We start from the raw sequence: 18850 nt of genomic DNA on the forward strand, positions 1-18850 counted from the left end.
TTAAAGTGGATGCTTTGGCTTCAGATGGAACGTTTCTCGTCAACCCAGATGTAAGAGACACCGACTGTCAGTACCGACGTATTCCGACCATTGGAGAACCACTTACTATAGTGGATAAGATATTGGGTAGCATATAGAGATATGAGCTGTAAAAGAGTATCGAATCGTCTAACCTGAGATGTCTCTGAAAATCTCAATTCCTAATTTCTCTGTAAAGCCTTTTTGGATCATGGATTATTAACTTAGAGAAGTGTGATGCGTATATGCAGCATCTACAATGTTATGTTATTTTACACTCTCTTATTCTGATATGGATCGCACTTTAGATATGTGTTATAGATAGTATGGACATGACTATAGTTTTGAACCTACTTTCCCTTCCTCTGTGCTTGCTCTGGGATTGTTCTAGATAAGAACATCCTTTGACATTTATCCAATGACACCTGAGAATCATTGATGTTTAAGAGCTCCCAGATCTGGTGCTGGTTCCGAATTATGGATATATATAAATACATAAAATACTAGTAAACTGCAAATGAACTTTGATGAAGAATGAAGCATGTGAGATTAAAGAGCTTGTCTGGAATTTACAGTTTACGTTCTGCTGCCATAAATGTGCTTAATTACTGCACATAATTCTGAGTGTTTTTATTCACTCCTACATTCAGAGGTGTGGAGTATTCAAAAACGAAAATTGTACCCATGCCTGTGTTTGTGGGCGATGGGAGAGCAGGAAGACTGAGACGCTGTAGAGGCCTGTACTGTCTTCCACTAACGAGGGCGGCATTTTTATAAAGTCAACTGAGCTTGCTCCTCATTAGGAGTCATTTATGGACCAGGTGCAGCTCATAAAAACGTGCTTTCAGCTCAAAGCTATTTAACTTCATTAGCTTTGCTGAAAACATTCCCCTGCATATCTCGACAATGCCAGCCTTTTAAACACTCTGCCCAGGCTGCTACGTATTATGCGGAGGACTCGGTGCCTGAACTAAATGCCATGAAATAGCACAGCGCAGAGGCCATGCATTAACCCAGTATCATTTAACCCAATTGATCAAGATTTTTAGCAGACCAACAAAGTATAATGAGTCGTCATTCAGCCAATATCCACACTATATGCGTTTATTCGTGCTGCGCGTAGACTGTATAGTTTTGTCATTAATATTGAGAGAAGAAAATTGTCAGCATCGCTTGAAAACATCTTGACAATGTTGGAATGTATACCGTTATGCTGCTGTGATGTGTAGTGATATTTGAAGCCTCGCCGCCCGCACAGTGAAGGTGACTGGCTCCAATACAACTCTATAGATAATGCTCAGTGTATGCCAGCCACATGAAGTTTTTGGCGCTGACTGGAGCTACGATATGGAAGTTTGTGCGAACTCTTGATTTAGTACCACATAAGACCCTAGGTGGTAGTGGAATTTTCATTTAACACTATGATAGAGTCTGGTGTTGAGCGTGCTCTCTGTGCATCTCCAGTCATTGACCACATTCAAGGTTTTCCGTGTGCCTCTGTCGTGACCTGTGTATATTGTAATAGATTGTAAGAGCTGTATTAATATTAGAATGAGCTCCATTCCGTATTTGATTGAACCTGTGGGGTATGATCCCTTGGCTACTCATCTATCGTTGGTGCTGTTAGTTTTCCATCCAGACATATAGCCACATGGTCCAAATAGTCACAGCCTTGTGTTCGAACGACATAATGGGAAGGGAGTAGCCACTCCACTAAACTCTATACATTAATCCTCCAGCCCAATCAAAACTGATGAACTCTGTGCGTTCTAGACGAAATGACGCCTAGCGCTTGCTTGGTTCCAGTTACTCATTAACTACTCAGAATGTCAAGTGTGATTCTTCATTAGCGCTCCATGAATACTCACGAACCTCTCAACTAGATGAGATGTGGAACCTTGCTTCTATAACATTGTCGCTTGCCTCTTATTTTGTATTAGGACAACATGCTTTTAAGCAAATTCTGCCTGCGAATTATATTTATCTAAAAAAAATGTATCATGTAACGAATATTAATATGAAATATTTCTGCAAAATGTTCTTTTCAAGATATTCTTATCGATCTTCACTTTTTAAAAAAGTCAAGCTTGAACAAATTTAAAACTAACACTAACACCCCTCATATAATGTCTTAAAACATGTCGTTCCCTTGGAAGTTGGCGGCTTAATTATAAGTACTTAATACTCATCCTTACTTACACTAGGGCATGGACATGAATCCAGTTTTGAAATAACACATAAAGGTCCCTCATTTTTCTCTGGGTGCTTTACCTGAAAATACTGATCAGAAAACAGTCAGCCCAATCAAAAGAGAGCTCTGACCTACTGTAAAAACTACACTGAGATGGCTTTGCCGGTACCTAAAAACCACAAATATATCTTCTCACGAATTATCAACAAATAAAACACCAAGAAAGGTGCTAAAATTCGCGGACCTTTAAGGCGAAAATTTATAAACAGGGTACGCTGAGAGGTCATGGGAAATACAATGAATTTCATCAGCTCTTCTTGGTCGTGGTTAACGACAGGTCCATTAACTACCTCAAAATTTAGGACCACAAGGCACTTCCTCATGAAGCTCCTCTCCATCTTTCCTCCAGAACATCACAGCTCTGTGAGGGAAGAAACCTGTAGCGTGGCAGCTGACTGGAGAGGAGGGAGTCTTCTGGAGGCGAGACACTGAGGGAAGCTCTGGAGGGAGAAACAGAAAAACAACTTGTAGTTTCTTATAATTTTCTGCACACTAACATTACCGTTCCTGTTTGATGGGATGTGTTTTGAATACTTTTGTTACACATTTTAATATATATGCCAAATGTAATTTTAAAAAAAGGTGTGGTGGGACAGAGGAAAAAGACAGATGAAGAAATGTGAGGAGGGAGAGAGAGAGAGGTTAGAAAGAGCGGAGGTGAAGAGACAGTGATGGAAAGACAGAGTGAAAGAGACACTGAGGCAGAGAGGAAGAAAAGTGGTGATAAATATGTAAGAGAGAGTGACAGAGAGAAAGTGGGGGAAAGGAAAGAGAGGTAGAGGTGAGAGAAAATGAGAGAAATATAAATGTGTGTAAACTGACACAGTCGGTCTCTGGATGTTGGTTTGTATTTGTTGTTACTGTTGGTTAGAAACAGAGGAAACATGTGAAGACTGTTGTTCATGAAACTTCATCAGATCATGTGATTCTACCTGTTCTCAGCATAAGGATCCTCCCATAGTCCAAATACTTCTTCAGCCACTCAGGACAGATCTGGTTCAGGTACTGCTCTGTCTGTGCGATCCAAGCTTTGTCATTGTCCCACTTGTGTTTGGTGATGACAGCCTGTGGTGTTGGAGCGATCCATGTCTTTGTCTTCAAGTCCCATATTAGGAAATCTTCTCCATCATAACCATGTTGATCATAACCATTAACCTCTCCAGTCTCATCGTCCCACTCACAGCCGTACATCTGCTGTAAAACGTGGACTCCTGAGACAGAGACAGATATTGTTGTAAACAGACTGAGATCAGCACAGTCAGTCATTAACAGCTGATTTCACATCTTTACCACAGAGACACACTGATCCACACACACACCAACACACTTACAGCCAGTCACCATCTGAGCCATCTGTGTTTACTCCTTATAGAGAGAGACGGAGAAGCAGAGGCTGCTGGGAAACTGAGTCAGATCCTAACACACGGTCCACATCCTCCACTCTTTACCACACACTCTCACACACACACACACACACACATACACACACACACACACACACACACACACATACACACACACACACAGAGTAGTCTTACCTAATCTGTAATTCTACTATATTTCTAGAGTTGAAGCAAATTTCCACTTTCATTATTGATAAATCTATTCATCATTATTTTATTTAATCAGTCTACCATTCACTAATCTGAACTCTTCATGTTGCTTCTTTTGTTCACACACGTTGAGTCAGTTTTAAATCAGACTGTGTTGGATGAACAGAGCTGGTTTTAAACACACACACACACACACACACACACACACACACACACACACACACACACACACACACACACACACACACACACACACAACATTCATTTCAGCTGCAATCGCTCCTGTTCATTTGGTGCGCTGCTTGGTTTGTAACTCTCTTGTTAAATGTAAAGTTTTCCCTGTGAGGTCGGTGTTGGGGACATTGGGCCGAGTCGGTGAGCTGACGTCACACTTCCTGTTAGCTCTGACGTCACACTGACGTCGGCGTTGTTTTCCACCACTCTGTGTGTTTTTATTGTTCATGGTGTTTAAAGTATTACATAAGCAGAGCCACGAATGAGCTCAAATGAAGCCTGAAGAAGAAGAAGCAGCGAGCAGCTCTTGGTGAAGCTAGCGCAGCCATCTGGCTCAGGACCGTGTGATGGAGGTGGAGCTAAACTATGGAGGCATTTCTTCTGGACTCACAGTTTGACAGTGAGTTTAACTGAACTGAGCTGTTCAGTATTTCTCTTGTTGATTTGTTATCAGTTCAGTTAGTCACAGTGAGTCGAGCTAACGCTCACTGACGTTGCATTTAGCTGCTTTTCTCTTAACTAACAAGCTAACGTAGCTGAAGACTGTAGCTTGATGTGTCTGACCCAGTTACTGTCACCTTGTCTTTAAATAACTTATGTTTTGATTTTAAACGGGTTTATATTTCTCATAGTCAGGAGGAAACTGTTGCATTGAGTTAGTGGTTTTTCCTCCGGCCTCAGCATGTGTTGACTGTTAGCTGCTAAAACTCACACCTGTATATTATAAGAGTGTGAAGAGGACGTGTGTGTGTGGAGTAATGCTGGTTCACCCTCTCTTCAACCTCACCTGCTTCACATCAATTTCTTTTTTAATTAAACATCAATATAATAACGTTGGAGTCACTTGGATTGTCAAGAGACATCACTTCATTTTCCCCAAATGTTTACACTTTATTCTACATGTTGTTTCTTGTCAGTAAGTTAAATGGAGGTTTCTGAAGACGACCCTGGACCTCTGGATCATCAGCCTCTGGAGGACCACTGACCAGATCTGACCTCACCCAATATTACTGTCTATAAAGGCGACGTTCAAACCATGTGGCTGCATCACTGAGGCCTGACAACATATGGGAATGTGTTTTACTAAAGTTTCTCTGATGCTGTGCACAGGTGGATTATCTACATGCGCACAGAAGACGAACAGTGCCTAAATAATTTTGTGTTTTGAGATAATGAGACACTTGTGTTTGTTTCAGAGTTTAGTTTTTAGGACAATGTGTTTAACAAAGCACAGCTCATCATATGTTCATATCATGATACAGTGGTGACTGTATGTCACAATTTATACAACAGTGTCACCGTTGCTGTGGAAACATTTGACACATTTATCACACTTAGTTTTATCACATATTTATAATGACACAGACACTGTTGTCAGGTAAAGTTAAAGGTAATCTGTAGTTCTGCTTTATAAATCCTGTATATTATGGGATAGACACATTGTGGTCAGAACAGTGGAGTTAATCTAATCTAATCTCAGCTCTAGTGCACAATTTAGGTCTTTGTCATTGTTGATTAAGTAATGAATATTTTTTGATTAATCAATGAATTCTGTACCCTGTCATTTATCTGAAGATAATGAAAAATACCCATTAAGTTCTCAGACCTTCTAGTGAAATCTTCATGGAATCTTTTGTCCGACCACCACTGAACAGTTTTTCATTTTCAATGAAATAAAATTCTTTTTTTTTTTTGGAGAAACTGGAAGTGTTCGACATTTTGCTTGATCAAAGAATTTAATGATTCTCTGAAATTTGTTGTTGTCATTTTCAGTTGATCAACTAAGTGATTAATCAATTGATCGTTTCAGCACTAAAGATGTTTAATATGGGTGTGTGTGTGTGTGTGTGTGTGTGTGTGTGTGTGTGTGTGTGTGGGTGTGTGTGTGTGTGTGTGTGTGTCGGCACCTGTTTTAACTACAATCCTAAAATACAGAATGAGTACATCTGCAACATTTACCAGTAATAAGTGACTAATGAACAAACCTCCAGTTTTGGTTGAAGCGTGGCTTCAAAATTTCAATGCAGCTTTGAGGTCTGCTGGGAACCCAAAAGGTTCCCGGTTTCCTCTCCCAGTACTGTGGATCTGCTTGCCTTGTTCACCCAGTCCTGTTTAGGCTCTGCTCTCCTGGTGGTTGCTGTCATAGTGAATCATGCTCAACATCATGCAAAACCAACTCCAACAACCACAACTCTGGGACAGTTTGGGACTTGAGAGGAAGCAGTGTAGAAATACTTCAGAGAGATGAGTCACTGTGAAGACAGTTCAGAAAATAGTGTAGAAATGTGATGTTATTTTGTACATTATAAAATACATGATTAGTGAATAATGACTTCAAGAGACACAGTAAAAGAGACCACAAAAAACACTTTGAAGTAAACTAAAACTGAAAATTAACTACTAATAATAATGATAATTTGAGTCCTGACCTGAAATATATTATTTTCTTAATGATACAACAAACACCACCAAACAAGGTCAAATCTAAAATACCACCCCACCACAACCAAACTTAAAAACACAAGACTGGAACTGCAGTAAACTCCCGAAAAGGACTGTACAACATTTCATAAACAGATGTCACAGTCTCCTTAACAATGTTTTAAGTACAGCACTGTTTTATTTTCAAACACACACTCGCTTCTTTTTCACCTTAAGTCAAACTATACAACAACGAAACTGATACAAAAAGACTTCAGCACTGTAGTTCTCATGGTCACAAATGACTTTATCCCCAAAAGTGTAAAAGTAGATAATTGTATCCCAAGTCGGTCACGTTCTAATGACGGGATTTGACATGCTGACAAAGTAAAGTGTTGATACATATGTCATTTTTATTTTTACTTCAAAATTAGACATATTGAGTATTATGAAGTAATCTTTAGTTATTCTACATAAACATGATGCGAGTTACGTATGTAACCAAGAAAAGGTCTGACGGTGTTTACTTCCGCTTTAACGGTAGCTCAACGCATCGTCTTTAACGTTCAGTAACAGCGATTCAAGTTTTTATTAATCTTACCTGCAGATGCAGCGTGACACAGCAACAGCGACAAAACAACTGCCCTCATTTTCAGCTGACAAAGAACCCAGGAAAGAAAATTAAAATCAATTCATTTGAACTTCGCCACGATCGACCGACGATCGGTCTCGTTATTTCCAAAGACACAGCCTGAATGAAAGTAACATGCGCAGCAGCTTAATTCTGACCATTAGGAATTCAAATCTAGGTGTGCGTCACGTGTAACTGGGCGAAATATAGAAAATAGGTTGTTAGTGGAAACGAAACTTACAGGGCAGAAGAATCATATGAACAAATAACAGGAGACAAACAGGAAACACACAATAATCATAACAATCCATGGTCTCAATACGACTTAAGCACATTATTGTCTAAACACAGCTGTATTACTGTAGGCGATTTACTTCATAGCAACTTCAGTTTTTAATAGTGTAACATATTGTGAGTTTCTACACACTCCAGGTCGAATAAAAACAAGTAACACACTGAAAAACTGACAGAAATATGAATAAAAACAAAAGAGACAAACTGAAGTAACAGACACAAATTCACACACGCACGCACACACACACACACACACACACACACAGGGACCCAGCAACAAAGTAGGGGATACAGGTTTTTAGAGGTAGGGCAGTTGCAGTTGTGCATTTCCCTAAGCAGTGGATCTGAGGAAGCAAAGAGAGTTTTAAGCCTTGATTTGAAAATCTTCTGCTGAATTTACAACAGAAGCTTATTCCAATATGAACTTGTCACGTCAACTACATGAACTAAACATGTTTACAGTTTAGAAGTTCTTTACAGATGAATATAACTTTCCTGACAATAAGACAATGTACCAAGCAATCCAAACAGTAATGTTGACAGGACGAAGTTGCATATGTTCAGTATTGCAATCTAGTCTGAACACTCGACTAGAGTTCTCAAGTCTGAAGACCTGAGGACATGAAATTGAAAGAACTGATCAGTCAAGTTGTCAACAGTGGTAGAAGTGGAGTTCACTACGGCCCCTGTGACTGATATACAGTACAAATATATATAATATATATATATATGTATATATGTTTATATATATTTTAACATATGATATTATAAAATGAATACTGATGCATCGTTGCTGTTTAATGTGTAGTGGGTTTATCTATTTCATCATATACAGTTCAGTAGTTTAAAACAGTGGTTGTTGCTGTTTTGTAAAATATTGGATAATTCTGTCGCACTGAGCCTTCAACAGTTATTTACATGAAAACATCTTGAGGTTTAGAGACTGCTAACAACAGCTTACAGCCATCTGAAACATGGGCCCAAACGAGATGCTTTGTTTTTCAGGTGTCACATACCAGATAGGTCCAGAACCACTGGTTTGATGTGCTTTAACAATGTTGCATTTTATAAGCTTATCGTATGTTTTGAAATGTAAAATCTTAGCCTCAAAATTAACAAGTAACTAAGTGCAGTAAAAAAGTAAAATGTTTCCTTATGAAATGTAGTGGATTAGAAGCAGAATGAGGCATAAAATAAAAATACTCAAGTCAAGTATCTCAAAATTATATGTAAAAACAGTATGAGTAAACATGTTTAATTACAGTCGCAGTCCTGGGAAGCGGTCAGGAGAGACGCTGGAGTTGATCCAGGAGGAGAACCCACTTTTGAACCTTCTTCACTGATTGGTAAATAAAAATTAAAAGGACTCCATTTATATAGCACTTTTCTATTCTTTCCAACCACTCAAAACACTTTACACTACAAGTCACATTCACACACACAAACTCACTCACACACCAAAGAGCAGACATGCCATCAGGAGCAACTTGGGGTTTCAGTGTTTTGACAGGACAGGAGGAGCCAGGGTTCAAACCGCCAACCCAGATCAGTGGACAACCCGCTGTACCACCTGAGCCACAGCCACCCAACATCATCAGTGTCCAACATCATCAGTGTCCAACATCATCAGTGTCCAAAACACCACCAACATCGCCCAAATTGTATATTTAAAACCAGATTAAAGAAGTTATTTTAAAGCAGATTAGTGACTGGAGCTGCTCCCACCTCATTCACTGGTGGAGGAAATGAAGAAATAATAGACACAAAACATAACTGGACAAAACCATGAAAACACAGGCTATAAAAACACAAAGCAACTTTTGTGAAAAATGTATAATCAAAATTTAAACTGCAGACTAATTCTGGGTTTATTTACTCAAGAGTACCTAAACTTGAACTTATACGATGATATATATTGTAATAGTACATGTCAGCCTATGTTTGACAGAGAACATCAGTAGTTCTCTAGTTTTTTATTTACACTAAAAAGCAAAGTCAAAAGAAGGAATCTAGGATGTTAAAATTAAAATCTGCAACTTAGGAGTGTACTGCAGGAGTGCAAATGTCTGATGGCACATGTTCTTCTAAAATCTCATTTTTCTTTTCCTCCAACTGGATTTGTCTCTGTCTGATTTTAAAGCATCCCCACTGTTATTGGGTTGTTCAATCCGTCAGTGAAGCTCCTGATGTCTGAATTTCAACATTGCATCATGTTCTCCTGCTTGTCCGGTGTGAGAAAGTATTTGTCTGCAAATGAGAATAACAACAGTAACTGAACAGAGCTCCGACCCTGGAGAGGATTTCTTTACAGCAAAGCTGTGTGGTTAAGTTTCTAAACTAAGATGCACGCAGTATCACACCCATACAAATATGTGCTGTCACTCATAGCGTGCTGCCATTTTGTGACTTCCTTTGTTGTTATGAAATGGCAGACACACAAACACCCTCTCCCTCTCTCTCTCTCTGACCCGGCAGTCACTACAAAACAAACTGACTGTGGATAGGTGATTACTAATATACAGATCTTATTATTCTATCCAATGGGCATTTAGAGAAGAAGATACACCATGTTATGAGTCTTAATAGTCTGTTGATTTGGTTCTAACATTTGTTTTTAAACACAAATTAAACTCTCACGGTGGCGACATACTTTAAATATCTGGAACAGGCAGACAGTCATGAGTATCTGAACCTTCACACAATACAACTTCAGTAAACTCCTCTCCTCTGTCTCTCTGTCGAGCCTCCTGCTCCTGGCATGAGGAGGAGCAACAAACCTGGTGTGATCTGCAACTATGGACAGAGACATGCTTTCAGCAGCAACAGTGTTAGAGCTCCACCACCAGGCAGAAGCAGCACATCCCTGTTTCTGGGAAGTCACATGATGAGTCTGTTAGGTTTTGTTTCTCTCTACATGACACAGAGGCCTGGCATGACTTTGTAAATTTTGGCGCTCAGTCCAGGAAGAAAGAGCGGGTCACGGTGGTTTGTCTCATTTGAAGCTTGTTGTCCTCCTTGTTTTGCCACATTCCTCCTGTGTCCAGGGAAATACTTTATGCACAAACATGATCAAAGATGAACATTAGCAAAACTTGAGTCATGTTCGACTGGAATAGCATAAATAAAGTGTTTACAATTAAGAAACTGCATCATGTAAAAGGAAAATAACCCAATAAAAACTTATCATAAAAACTAAATTTGCATATCAAAATAGAATCAAGTTACCCAACTATGGATGAACTAAACATGAGGATTGTGAACTTCATGTGTTGTATTTAGTTTACAACAATGAAAAGATGTGTCTGTGGGGGGAAATAAAGCTTTTTGGCTGGAGTGATGGTAACTTATCTCGCCGAGATAAAAACCAAAAGCTTTACAGTTTCATGTGTGGGTATTTTGGGGGTTGTTCAAGACCTTGTTTCTGTTTCTCTTGTCCTCGTCTGACCTCAGGCTGGATACTCTTCCTGAAGGCTTGTAGCCTCATATGTTCACTTGTTTCTCAGTACAATCTCCCTTTTCTGAATGAAATGAGTCGTACTATCAATAAACCAGGCATGCACACACTCTAACCAACCGGAGCTATGATGGAAAATAAAAACAGCTGAGTTGCAGGATATTTCTTTGCAGAAGAACAGACCAAGGAGGCAAAGGAAGGAGACGTAAACATGTCCGGACCAAGTCCTGGGTGATTATTGCTTGTCAGAGGGCGCCATCTACTGTAGAGCTGGGAAACCATCAGTGTGCAGTTTGGATTTCTTATGCTTTTTTGCTTTCAAGTTCTAGTAAAGTGTTTGTCTGTTTTAGTTTCCTGTCAATTTCACCCTCATAACATTTTATAACTTTCCCTTTGAAATCGTTACAAGTTGATTACTGCGGTTTTATTTTTGAAATTATTACCGGAAGTTGTATTTTTTTTCTGGCTAACTTGACAGATTCGATGTGCGTGAAAGTGAAACTAAAATGAACCTGGATTTGCAGGGGGAAACCACCATCTGAACTCACTTTAGTCGGTGTGTTAACAGCAGCGAATAGTTTCTGACAGCAGAGCGGAGACATAAAACCATGACGAACTTTTTTACTATTTATAAACTGTCCCTGGTCGCTGTTACCTGCTTCATCCAAGGTAGGCTAACCTTTCGACACGTCCGCTTTGCTGCTCTGTTAAATTACACGAAACAGAAAAAAAACAATTTTTATGCATAAGTCAACAGTGTGTGTAACGCTATAAGCCGAACGTGGTAGCTTGTTCTCCTGTAATATGTAATCGAAACCTGATCCAATCTCCATTAAAAATTGGCGTATCTAATGTTAATTTGCATATAGTTGGTTGCAGCATATTTGGAGAATATTAAATAAGATGTTTTACATATACAGAGGAGTCATGCGTTTTTTCGGCATAATTGAAGTATAGCAGAACAGCTGTGTACAATACTTTGGGATGAAAGTGTGCAAAACAACTCGAACTGTACTCCAAGTTTCAGGCCATTAAAATATAGTAATATGTGAGTCATTGTGAATCACACCTATGCCGAATTTAGCGTAAGACATGGCCAGGTGGTTAAATGTGTTGATTAAATCCTTAGATCGATGTCAGATTAATTTTAAAGCTTTTAAATGTGGGTGAATTTCTGAATGGAGTTTGGTGTGAAGCGTTCAGCGCAGTAGTCCACGCCCCCTTGTGGCCGAAACAGTTATCAAACCCAGCGCTCAGTGTATGACAGTCCTGTAATAAACGTGGGCGTAAATAACATATAGAGAAAATAAATTGGGGAAAAATAGGCTTAATTTCCTAGAACATACATCCTACTTCTTATTTTATCAGACATCTTCGAAGTTCAAACATTCAAAAATCAGGCGATTAAAGTGAAAGCAAGACGATTGAGAGAAAAAGCCACAAGAATCAGGCTTTTACTTTTACTTTTAACTGCCAGAGTTCAATATGTTCCTACAAGGCTTTATGCATCATTTTACACTCAAGTGTAGTTATAATCTACCTCTATATTTTGTATTTCCTATGACTTTAACTACTGCAGCATGCCTCATTTAAAAACAAAAGTAAGTTCATTGTTTTGCAAAATTCTGATTCATTGGTAAATATTGAGGAAATGCCACCACAGAATAAAAGCAGCTATTGAACATAATATCAGAATACAGTGTAATCTGATTATTATACTCATGTTTCACAGTTTTTTTTTAGTAATTGTCAGTTTCTTGTTAAATCCTTTGTCTAAAGCCTGCAGCAGCAGCAGCAGCAGCAGCAGCAGCTGTCCGGTGTTGGAGTGCTGGTTTGTGCAGGAGAAGGCAGGGCGAGGAGGAGGTTTAACTGCAGCTACAACCCAGGAGAAATCCCTGCTTCACATCAGCACAGACGCCAACAGCCACAGCTCAGATACCCAGCGAGCTCCATCCGACATCAGCCCTGACAGAGTCTACTTCATTACAGGTTAGTTCAGAATGACTGAACAGGATGTGCATCAGCATGTTCATCTAAATGTATGTGCGTGTGTATTGTGCTTTATGTGTGTCTGACATATATTTTTGCATGAATGCATGTGTGTGGGTTCACCCTCTGTGCTTTTAACTGTGTGTATCTACAGTAAGTGTGGCAGCAGTCTTACTGGAAGGTAAATTATACGACTCTATTCCTACAACTATAAAACTCACTGAGATTATTGCTCAGCTGTTTGGTCTAATACTTCATTAGGTAAAATTACAACGTGTTCAGAATCAAGCAGCACATGTTGCTCTTTCTTGTGGGTTGAGAACAAATGTTGCATGAATGACTGGTTAGATGCTGTAATAATTGATGGTCTCCTATGGGAACGTCATAACAACAAGGACTCCATGCATTCTTTATGAAAAATGATCCTTTAGTAAAAGTCTACACAATTATTCAACAAGGCTACTGGACGTTGTTTTACTTTACCAAAATCTAAAACCACATCAATCCAGAAATGCAGGAATGTAATTCACTCCCAAATCATATTGAAGAAAGAAAGAAAGAAATACTATGTATGTTTTTTTTTTGTTTTTTTTAAACACTAAAGAGCATTACCTAAGACGTATAATTTTGTGTATAGTGTCATGGGCTTTTTTGTAGGATGATAATTACCTGTTTGATAATGATAGATTCAGTCAGAGCTGTTTTATTTTCTTTGTGTTTGTTGAGTCACTTATTATTATTATTATTATTATTATGTGTTATATGTATTATTGTGTTGTGGTGAGCACTGTGAATATGTATGATTGTATTGTCAACATCAGACCCGTTTAGACCCCAGGAAGAATAGCTGCTGCAATGCAAAAGCTAATGGGATCTAAACAGACAGACAGACAGACAGACAGATATATAAGTGTTGTTCAGTGAAATTATTGTTATGAACATAGTTGCACATCTGTTTTTAGTGGTTTTCTTTTAAAAAACGTTCAACATTTATCTCTCCATCATCTCCACCTTTAGATCAAGCAACAATTATCTTGTCAAATTCCATATAAACAAAACGTGCATCTGTGAACTGTGTATGAACCTACGCCATGACAATGTATGGATGTCCTCTGTCCTCAGACCCAGCTGCCACTCTCTGCCACCACTCTCTCAGCCCTCCCAGAGGCTCCATCCAAAAGCCCCAGTGTGAGATCAACCCCTTCCTGCCGCAGCCCTCCACCCTCAAATGGGTTGCTCCCCTCACAGACTCCGCCTTCAGCCCCATATACCTACAAGCTGATTGGTTTTCAGCCGCGCTACATGGGATCAACAAAGAGCGGGGCATTTCGAGTATCATGCGTGCTCCCACAGCAACCAAAGAGCACAATGGTAATGATCACAAAAAACCGAAAGAGTTCATCTCACCTCAGTCGTACGCTGTAGTTTGACTCTCTCTCTCTCTCTCTCTCTCTCTCTCTCCCTCCCTCTCCTCACTGTCTGTCTCCTCAGTGATCCTGAGCGTGACCAGTAAAACGGTCTCGGTGCAGGCCAGACTCGGGAAGCCGGTGCTGCTGGACTGTGGCTTCTGGGTCGACCCTTCTTCGCCTCTGTCCGGGTTGGGTTTCGCCGTCGAGTGGCGCTACCAGTTCAGAGGCAACGGACGACTTGTTCTGGCTTACGATGGCAAGACAGACCGCCTGGCTGACACGCAGGAGGAAGGGGCCACGCTGGACATCGAGGGTTTGCACGAGAAAGGAAATGCATCCCTGATCCTGCAGGAGGCTAAAGTGCGTCACTCCGGGACGTACATTTGCACAGTGTATCTGCCCTACCTCCTGGCTCAGGTGGTGCTGGAGCTTGAGATTGTAGGTGAGGGGAAAAAAGAATCGTAGTTTTTGAAGCATTTTTGACAAATTACTCGAGTCTGGAGACGATGTCGGACAGAGGAAATACGCTTACATCCACCAATCCTCATCCTCTGTCCATGTTGACGGTGACACTGAGAGCTCAATGCACCGCAGCTTAAGAAAACACATGCAAAGACACAAACGCACTGCAAATTCAGAAAACATCTTCATCAGTTTGACAATAACATGAGCTGCAAAAAAAAAAAAATCACAACACAGAGGAAGGAAGTGTTTCCAGGGGACACTAAAAAGTGATGAACCTGGCTGGGCCACCGCACAGTCTCTGCGTTCAAACATCACCAAGACACATGACTCTGTTAGAAAATGAGCAGTAAGATGAAAAAGTGTTGAGTAACATAAATTAACTTGCCGCTCTTTCCTCTTTCTACCCAGAACCTCCCTCCCTCTCCATCCACCCCTCCCCTCTGCCCCTCGCTGTTCCCGGACAGACCTTGACCGTCCAGTGTGAGGCGTCCGGCTTTGCCCCCCTCTCCCTGGAGCTGAGCTGGGAGTTTAAAGGCGCAGATGGGAAGTCCAGGGCCCTGGGAGCCGGCAGCGTAACGGGCCACAGGCAGGCCTGGGATGGCACCTACAGCCAGAGCTCCCGGCTGGAGCTCGACACCTCTAAAATGGACCTGGGCAGAGGAGGAGAGCTCACCTGTGTGGCTGTCCACCCTGGAGGCACGCGACGGGCCAGCACCGCCCTCAGTGTCATCGGTAATGTGGAAGAATTTGGTTTGTTAGTTTGAGACATGGGTTTTTATGTTGAGGTAAAAGTGGTAACAGTTCTGTAAAGTTTGAATGTTGATGGTTAAATAAATGATTTTAGTCCTAAGATTGAAAACAAAGATTCACATCAGATAAATAAGAATCTGTTAAGAGTTGAATTCTGTATTTTTCCTCTCCAGGGTTCAGTACTCCCTCCATTGAGGACTCGATGGCAATGGTCGGTGTGGCACTAGTGCTCTACGGTCTCATCAAGTTTGTCTCCTGGACATTTATCAGCTCAGGTATCGAATAATACAGCAACAACTAACCAGAAGAGTTCTCTGTACACTGACACTATTAATCATTTTTCATGTTTTCGTTAATTATCTGCACCCATTCAATTATGTCAAGCTGCAAATAGGCTTGTTACAATATTAAGAAAATGAAATAGTGTTTTTTATAGTTTAAAGATATGACGATAGTGTGTAAATGTTTGTGTCTAACTGTTAATCTTTGTTTCTTTGACTGTTTTTAGGCTCCGATGAGGCTGATAAACAAGATAAGGTAACTTTTTTAAATACTAATAATATTACAACTTTTATAAATCTGAATCTGAATTTACATAAATATTCCATCTGTGTTTTGCACGTCTCCTCTTACAGAAAGAGAAGTAAAGAAGAACGAAGTCATCTGATGTGGAGGTGTGATGCTGAGCCACCAAACCTGTCTGTTCTCATCTCCTACATGAAGGTTTCAGGACTGTCCTCCTGTTGATGACATCACTTACGTCTGTCTTTGTGATAAATCTGTGTCAACATTTACTTTCAGAGGTTTTTTTTTTTTACAGATTCGGTGGGACGTCTGCTCGAGCTCACACTCATTCATTTCTGTTTGAATTGTTGTTTTCACTATCTTGCTCAGCTAGTAATAATAGGCAGGAATTAGATAGCAGGGAGATTTTTCTTCTTCTTCTGTAAAGTGATGTATTGAAATAATGTATTGGCCTCCCACTGTTTGTATACTGTGCTTTTACACAAACACTGGAGAAGACTGAGATTATGCTCCCTGTGCTCACGATCCAAAGATATCACCACTGAAAGACCAGAGCTGTGTGTCTGTGTGTGTGTGTGTGTGTGTGTGTGTGTGTGTGTGTGTGTGTGTGTGTGTGTGTTGTTGTGTGTGTGTCAGTGTGTCAGTCAATCAATGTTTTACTAAACTTTCCAAACTTGCAAACTGAATCCTGTTTTTGTAAATACGTGACCTATAATGTATATTCTAAAAAATTTTATTTGTGCATTGTGGCGGTTTTGGCATCACATGTTGCTTATTTTTATTTTATTTTTATTTGTGTGTGTGTGTGTGTGTGTGTGTGTGTGTGTGTGTGTGTGTGTGTGTGTGTGTGTGGATGTTGTGCAGACTATAGTAGGAATGATGCTCTATCCATTAGTGAAACTGAGGTGACACCCTGGGCTAAATCAAAAATAAAACTGAGATAGAAATGGGGAGATAATGGTACAAACAGAGCACATAATTCTACTGGAGAGAAAATTCAAAATTTATGTTGAAATTTTAAAATATTTAAAATTGATAATTGAAGTCTCCATTATGGATACAATTAAAATAGTTCTTAAATCATTCTGCATTCAGTTTCTTCTTTCTTGTAAACGAGTCTCTTCTCAAACACGCAGGTGTGCCAGATTGTGTAAAAGTAACCTGAAACTGTCTCATCACATTTTGACAGGGTAGTGGGGAAGGTGTCTTACATAAATGTATATGGAAGAATTATAACAAACTGTAATGGCTGTGGTATCAGCTGGAATTACATGTTTCTAAATCAAAAAGACCACACTGCAAAGTTTGAGAGGAATAAAATATAAAATGACTACACTGCTGAAAAAACCTATAGGTCATGTCTGATTATCAAAAGAGGTAAAACTTAAGCTAGCATTAATGAGATAAGGTGACTTCCGTTGACCTTTTCAGAATAAAACGACATGGTGAGCCTGCAGTTTTGTTTTTGAGTATTTATCTTTTTATATACAGTCAATGGTATTAACCTGAAATGAGAATATATCACACTGAATAGACAGGATTGTATGTACATACATAATGAATTATGATATATTTTATGATTATACTGTTTAATTGACATCTTATTTTAATGATATATACTACTATGAAATAGTACAGTCATGAAATAATCAAATATTCATATTTTATATAATAAACACATGTAAGCTATTAAAATCTGTCGGATTGTGAGACAACAACAAATTTGTTTTATTTGAGATTAATGCCATTAACTGCAAACGCAACAATAGTTTTCTACATGTCTTTCAAATTTCATTTATGATTCATTTGCTTATGTCCTGAATTCAGCATGTAAATTGGAAATATAATCGTTCAGGTAATTTTAATTTTTAGGTTTCGTGTAACCCTTTAATAATATCAAATCGATCTTTAAAAAACAATATCTAATGCTGCATTTATGACACATCGGAAGGTCAGAAATTACAAACTCCGACTCAGAAAAAATGATCCAGACCCATGACCCTGACTTTCCTGTCTCTGTCACTGTAACTATCTGAATAAAAGATAAAAATTACTTTTAAAAAAAAAATTGATTGATTCACCGACGCTTTTCGGTAGACACATGATGTCTTGGAGTAGCTGGAAATTGAGACTGCTTACCTTTGTTTCTTCAATAACTTATGAACCAGACATTCAGGAGGTTTTTACCAGCAGCTGAATTATCCAAAGAGGTGTTGTCTCCATATAAACACACCGGGGATGGAGTGTGGATCAGGAGATTATGCAGAAAAATAAAATAAAATAAAATAAAATGCTACATTCATTCCTATTTCGTTTATAGATGTAATAATGTCATCATATATCTTTATTGCAGAGTCCCCCAAGAGACCTGACAATGAAAAATCATAGTGTTTTGCCTCGTTTATGACTGAAAAAGATGATTCCTCTTTGTATTGTGTATCCTACAATAAAGCAGTAGGCTACATGGTCGACTAGTTACAATGTATGCATTTCCCATTTGGGTGGTAATGTAAGTAGATAACTCAAAAATATATATAACATAGGTCTAGTCATTTTAGACATTTTAATTTGGAAAAGTTGATAATTGGTTTTTGATATCATGATGATCATGAGAACTCGGACGGATCCACTCAGAAGTTTACGAATTTACCGTTGACTTGAACGCATCACACATGTATCAGTGGTTCTCAACCGGATCAAGTCATCCAATGGCTGTCAACATTACTGACTATCAACCAATCAGAGGCATTGTTGTTGATAGGACTTTAGCGGGTACATTTACGATCCCGAGTCGACAGCATAGCCAAGTTGATGAGCATTGTTTTGGTAAACAGAAAGTCCGCGGGATTTAGAACA

At 39.3% G+C, this 18850-nt stretch overlaps 1 protein-coding gene and 1 pseudogene across 2 annotated transcripts; one reads left to right on the forward strand and one right to left on the reverse strand.

Moving 5' to 3' along the window:
• Nucleotides 1-2560: 2560 nt before the first annotated feature.
• LOC111220825 lies at nt 2561-7228 on the reverse strand (annotated as a pseudogene).
• A 4145-nt stretch (nt 7229-11373) lies between these two features.
• On the forward strand, nt 11374-17527 carry tapbp (TAP binding protein). Of its 2 annotated transcripts, XR_002665072.1 has the most exons (9): nt 11374-11525; nt 12636-12845; nt 13968-14216; nt 14337-14696; nt 15128-15451; nt 15643-15744; nt 15978-16006; nt 16105-16192; nt 16290-17527. XR_002665072.1 is itself a non-coding variant. In XM_022744168.1 (8 exons), exons 1-8 carry the CDS (start codon nt 11465-11467, stop codon nt 16114-16116), a joined length of 1347 nt encoding a protein of 448 aa, XP_022599889.1. In that variant the 5' UTR covers nt 11374-11464; the 3' UTR covers nt 16117-17527. The 2 variants fall into 2 exon arrangements, 1 of the variants encoding a protein (XP_022599889.1); XM_022744168.1 differs by having other exon boundaries at nt 16105-17527.
• Nucleotides 17528-18850: the final 1323 nt, after the last annotated feature.

Source organism: Seriola dumerili, unplaced genomic scaffold (genome assembly GCF_002260705.1).
Source record: "Seriola dumerili isolate Sdu_G_001 unplaced genomic scaffold, Sdu_1.0 BDQW01000078.1, whole genome shotgun sequence".
Classification (NCBI taxonomy): domain Eukaryota; kingdom Metazoa; phylum Chordata; class Actinopteri; order Carangiformes; family Carangidae; genus Seriola; species Seriola dumerili.